This window comes from Echinops telfairi, unplaced genomic scaffold, assembly GCF_000313985.2.
Source record: "Echinops telfairi isolate 266 unplaced genomic scaffold, ASM31398v2 ScPeMD7_2;HRSCAF=8, whole genome shotgun sequence".
NCBI classification, from domain to species: domain Eukaryota; kingdom Metazoa; phylum Chordata; class Mammalia; order Afrosoricida; family Tenrecidae; genus Echinops; species Echinops telfairi.
Genome location: NW_022103898.1, coordinates 12,711,362 through 12,716,832, shown reverse-complemented (window position 1 = coordinate 12,716,832; position 5,471 = coordinate 12,711,362). Strand labels below are relative to the sequence as shown.

Below are 5,471 nucleotides of genomic sequence, written 5' to 3'. Positions count from 1 at the left end.
TCACTGTCATTTTACTACTGTGATGAATCGGGCGACCCCTGTGAAAGGGTTGTGGGACCCCGAAAGGGATCTCGACCCCACAGGTTGAGAACCGATGGATTAAGCACAAGGGTCTGTGCAGCGCCCTGGGCCTGCCCCACCCGGCATTCAAGTGCCCACCGCCCGCAGCAGCCTACTGCCCTCTCCGAAGCCTTCCAGGTGCACTGCCGCAGGTCCACTGCAGCCCAAGTGCTGTTCCTCACTGGGGATGCCTGCACTGGCCTTGTCTGGCACCACTCGGGGCCAGGCTCCCATGGACATGAACATGCTCCACCCCCAAGGGAGACCACCGAGCTGGGAGCCAACATCCTCCCTCGCCAGCCTGGTCTTCTCAGTCACTCCATGTGCGGATGAATGCTGGACCATGAATGCGGCAGACCAGGAAGAACTGGTGCCTTTGAATGATGGCATTGGCGGAGAATAGCGATCCGACCAGGGGCTGCTGGGAGAATGAGCCCGAGGAAGTACAGCCAGAATGGACCTTAGAAGGGAGGACGGGGGGGACCAGTTCCAGAGAAGGACTGATATGGCTGTCACACTGGACCGTGGCTTAGCACAGGGTCGCTATGAGCTGGAACTGACTGGACAGTACCACGTCAATCTCCAGGTGCCTGCCCCCTCCCTGCCCACCGTTCACCCCCACATGAGCCCATGCAGGTACCCAAAGCCACCCGAAACCTGTGCCTAGAGGGGCCAATCCTAGGATGAGAATACCAGACCGGAAAGGACGGCCTGCCTGCTTCCCTGCCTCAGTTTCCCCATCTGCAAACAAAGGGGCTCAGCTCGAATCACTCCTCTGGGGGAGTGGCACCTGCTTCTTCCCACGTCTACCTCCTACTTCCTGATGTGGCTGCGGCCCCAAACTCAAGTGGCAGGGACGTGGCCCGCTCAGAGCAGATGGCGGGCGGCGGTGCTGTTGTGGGCCAAGGTGCTGGGGAAGAGCTGGGGCCAGGATTGGTCTCAAGGCACTGCGATTCCAAGCGAAGGAGAGGCACCTCAGAATTACATCGGCCTGCTCCCTCCCTTCCCATGCCGACGGCCCATGGTCAGAGGCTAGTGGCCTCTGAGCAGCGCAGGCTCACTGGGCAGCAGGGTCCTTTCTGGCCAGCTGCTGCCTGTGGGGAAGGCAGACAGGCCATTTCCCCAGGCACTCCATTTCAAACGCGAGCCATCTGTTCAAAAGTCCCCTTGCCACCCCTCCCCACAAAGCACACAAACCATATCCCGTCTGCAGCCTGAACCCACAGTCAGCTGGGGATCTGCACCCAGGCCTGGCCACTGTCCTTATGCAAAGAACACAGCACAGGCAGTGGGAGATAGAGATCTGGCCACGCTTCACTGCTACGCCCTGAGCCTGCTGCCAAAGCAAACCTAGATATTCTGGCAGGATGACTGATTACCTTCCCTGAGTGCTACAACCAGAGCCTCCCCAGCCAGACCGTGCCCCAAAGTCACTAGGGCGCCGCCTTCCTCGGTGCTTGTCTGCAGCCTTGCCTGCCAATGTGCTGGCCATGGATGGCCCAGTGGCCCACCCACTGGGCATGGGCACAATCTGTCCTGTTCACAGAGCAGGGCTAGAGCCCTACAGATGGCAGTAAGGGGGTGTTAAGCTGAAGAATGAATGAATGACAGAAATAGAGAAGGTGGGGGTAGAGGGGCATCTCTGGCCTCACCCACTCTCTCAGATGGAACACAGGCTGTCAGGTGTTTGAGGACGATGTCCCCATCCTGGGATGCACAGGTAGGTCACAGGCCAGCTCTGTCTCCCTCCAGGTTCATCCGGGACCCTAAAGGCCATGTCGGCAGCAATGACCCAGCCTTCTGCCCACTGGCGCCGCTCTGAGCCCTTCCCCTCTCTCCAGCCCTCCCCCACTCAACTTCTGTCCTCATCCTCCCAGGTGAGCCAGACAATCATCGGGGATAATCGGCTTCCCTGCCAGAATGGTTCTCAGTCTGGATTAGCCTACTTGTGCCCCAGAGTCCCTGTGGGCAGCCCTCTGGGACGGGGGAGGAAAGCCTGGCCCATGGGCCTCCGCTGTGTCTGAGTGTCTCCATGGTGGGCAAGGAGCACCCACAGCAGTCCCCCGCCCGCAGTTTGTCTTGTTGGAGACTCACCCATCGAGTGTGGTTCCCCTCTGGAGGAGGTAACCAACTCTCGAAACAGACGGCAAACAGTGGCCTCGGAAAGGGAGGCTCTTACCTGAGGCTACCTGGCTGGTTCCCCTCTGCAGAAGCAGCTTCCCACACTCCTCTCCCACATGGGTGTTGTTCTTCAGGAGCCTGGGGGGCAGAGAGAGGTGGGGGTGCACAGGTGTGATGCAGTTATCACAGCAACCCTGGGTGTCCACGCTCACTGCGTTGTGGCACGGACCAAGTGGCCCCTGAAAGCAGGGCCGAGAAGCAGAGGGCGAGGCTGGGAGGCAGGCTGCCCAGCGTGGATGGTGGTTTTTGTGCAGTTGGGTGTGGGTGCGTGGGTTTGAATTCCTTTCCCACTGAACTCTTATGAGCCAGTTGATTTTCAACACAAAGCAACCCTACAAGACAGAGTCGAAGGCTCTGTTGGGTTTCCAGGGCTGTAATCCGTAGGGGTCCAGGCTGTCCTTCCTCCTGCACAGCAGCTGGGGGGTTAGAACTAGTGACCACTCAGTTAGCAGCTGACCACTTAACCACTACAACACCAGGGATCCCTGTCAGCTCCTTCAGACACAGACATTTACGGAGCCCCGGTCACCAAGGGTCGGAACGGACTGGAAGGCAGCATGGTTTGGGCCACCTACAGGCACAGTGGCAGGCACAGGGGGGCACTGATGGCCCCCGGAGATTCAGGAGGGGGGGCAGGCAAGTCAGCAGGCTGTTGGGCCACGTGGTCACTTCCAGCACAGGTGCTATGGAAGCCCAGGATGTGAGCAGCTCACCTGGGCAGTCAGGGCAGGCTTCCCAGAGGAAGTGCCAGCCAGCAGAGGCTGGAGGGAGGAGGTGGGGGGTGGGCGTTAGCAGGTGTAGGGGAGGCAGGTCCAGGTGGAAGGGGGCCACAGGCTGGTGACCCGGAAGGAAGGAAAGGTAGGGATGGAACGTGCTGGGGAGGAGGCAGGGGAGAGGAGGTGGGACAGAAAAGGGCACAACAGAAGTGATGGTGAAGGGTGTGGCTGCTGAGCGGGTCCAAGGGGCACGGCGTCCTGCTCTGGGGCATCTGGGAAGAGGAAGCCGTTCAGGGCTGGGGCCACGGAGAAGGGGCTCCTCACGCACGGCGGCGTGGCACCCACCCCTGCAGCATCTCCTCGGGGCTGATCACCATGGAGGGCTTCTGGTTGGTCTCCAGCTGCAGCACGTGCTCGATGGCTCTCCGTCTGTACGTCAGCATGTTGTTAATTTCCTGAGGGTACAGGCACCGCTGGAGGAGGGCGGAAGTCCTCCAAGGCCCTGTCCCGCCCCATATCCCCAACTGCCAGAGGCTCCTGCTGACCAGAGGGAGGAGCTTGTCATCAGATAAGCAGCTCAGCCCCGCCCCAGGTTGGTGAAGGCAAGGCAAGAGAGGAGCCTGTCAGGGACAAAGTGCCTTCCAAAAGGCAGCTGAGTCCGGGTGGCCCCATGGGTGACTGCTTCCACAGGCCAGGTGCGACTGTGGCTCAGCAACGTCACCTGGGTCCATGAAGGCCGGTACATGGGGGTGACTGCACCCGCTATCAGCAACCTTTCTGCTCCCTAACTCTGCCCCCCACATCCTCCCTGACAATGGAGCAGGGACCTCCCCCACCCCACGCAGAGGGGCTCCCTGTGCACATTCAGTGGGCACGGCCACATAGAGAAGGGGGGTGGCCCGCCTACAGTCTTCCTGGGGCCTCTGTGAGCATTCCCTGGGGGGCACACTGCCCCGCTCCTGGAGCTGACACAAGAGGCTGAGGGCCCTCAGGGACATGCGAGGTCATCTCAGCCAAGCACCTCCCTGGACCCTTCTGGACGCCACGACCCAGGGAGGGGAAGGGACTTGCCAAAGCCACAAGACAAAGGCACAGCAGTCAAACCTCAGATCCAGTGTGACCAGAGGGGGGAGGGGGCAAGTGTCCTCCAAGGCCCCCCGGCCTGCAGGGCTCCAGTGTGGGCTTGGGACTGAGCTTCCCCAGCCCCCTCCGCCCACCCTTTGCCAGGGCAGGACCAGAGACCCCAATCTTTGATGCTCCACCGGCCCAGACTGGGAAGACCCCAGTCTTCCGGATCCACGGGGCATCCTGAGGCTTCTAGACCAGGGTTTCCAAAGGTAACAAGGCCCGTGCTCTTTCCCTGACCACTCCTGAGGGCACCAAATGCACTGATGTCCTCTGGGAGGGGGATCCCCTGACACCCCTTGTCCTGTCCTTAGCCACCAACTCGTCCTGCCTGGCACCCACCACACTACAGGCCCTGCTCACATTTATGTCCAGGATGAAGGGCACAGATTCCAGGAGGATGAGCTTGTCCACCATCTCAGGGAAGACACAAGAGAACTGGAGGGACACAAATGGGGAGGCATTAGGGGAAGGGACCCCGAGTCTGCCCTGAAGACCTCTCCTGACACAGCTTTTGGCGAGGGTGGGGGGGGCGGGGAGGGTGCTGAGCACAATGCTAGAAGAATCTCCCATGTCCCCTTGCTCCCTAGTGTGCACCCTGCCTCCAGCTCAGACTCTACTGGCCACTGGACTCCGATGCTCTCTGTAACAGATCAGATGGATGGCAGACAGTGGGCAAATAGAAATCTTTTCAACCACCTTCCCCACAAGAATGCCCAAACCAAACCAAACCAAACCAAACCAGTTGCCGGGTGTGGATTCCGTGTTACAGAGCAGAGCTGCTCCACAGGCTGGTCGGGGCAGTGGCCTTTCTTCCCAGGAGCCTTTGCCAATCTCTCAGTTAATCATCAACATCTCGGCTGTCTGCACCATCCCGGGACCCTGCCCCACAATCAGTGCTACTAGTATGACGTGCGAAGCAACAAAATGGGTACCAACGGTGGGATGGAAAACGGATCCGTTCTGTACATTGCCACCCAACTCATCATTTTTTTTTTAATCCCTACAACTGGACCGATAAGCAACATCATGTTAAACGCGAGAAAGGATCGAAACAGTTAGGGTTTCATTTTTCAGGGATCCACAGTCGACGCCCATGGACACAGCTGTCAAAACACCCAAGGGCGGATCAGGTCACATTGGGAACACGTGCTGCACAAGACCCCTTCTGCAGATTGTGAAAGCCAAGATGTCATGCTGAGGGCTGAGGTGCGCCTGACCCAAGCCACTGTCTTCAGTCCCCTCGGGTGCAGGTGTAAGCTGGACAGGGACTGAGGAGGACGGAAGCAGAATGGTGGTCTTGGAGAAGCACGCTGAGAGGACACTGGACGGCCGGGATGAACCGCCTGTCCCCCAAGGAGAGCCAGATGCTCCTTAGGAGCCGGAATG

At 59.6% G+C, this 5,471-nt stretch overlaps 1 protein-coding gene across 1 annotated transcript in view; it reads right to left on the bottom strand.

The window, feature by feature from the left end:
* The window catches only part of SERHL2 (serine hydrolase like 2), a 14,623-nt gene that overhangs the window by 7,058 nt on the left and 2,094 nt on the right, over positions 1-5,471 (bottom strand). The window contains exons 6-8 of the mRNA XM_004700697.3: positions 4,446-4,520; positions 3,303-3,412; positions 2,240-2,319 (exon numbers count right to left, since the gene is read on the bottom strand). Of these exons, the coding sequence (XP_004700754.2) occupies positions 2,240-2,319; positions 3,303-3,412; positions 4,446-4,520 (265 nt within the window). The remainder of the gene's footprint in view (positions 1-2,239; positions 2,320-3,302; positions 3,413-4,445; positions 4,521-5,471) is intronic.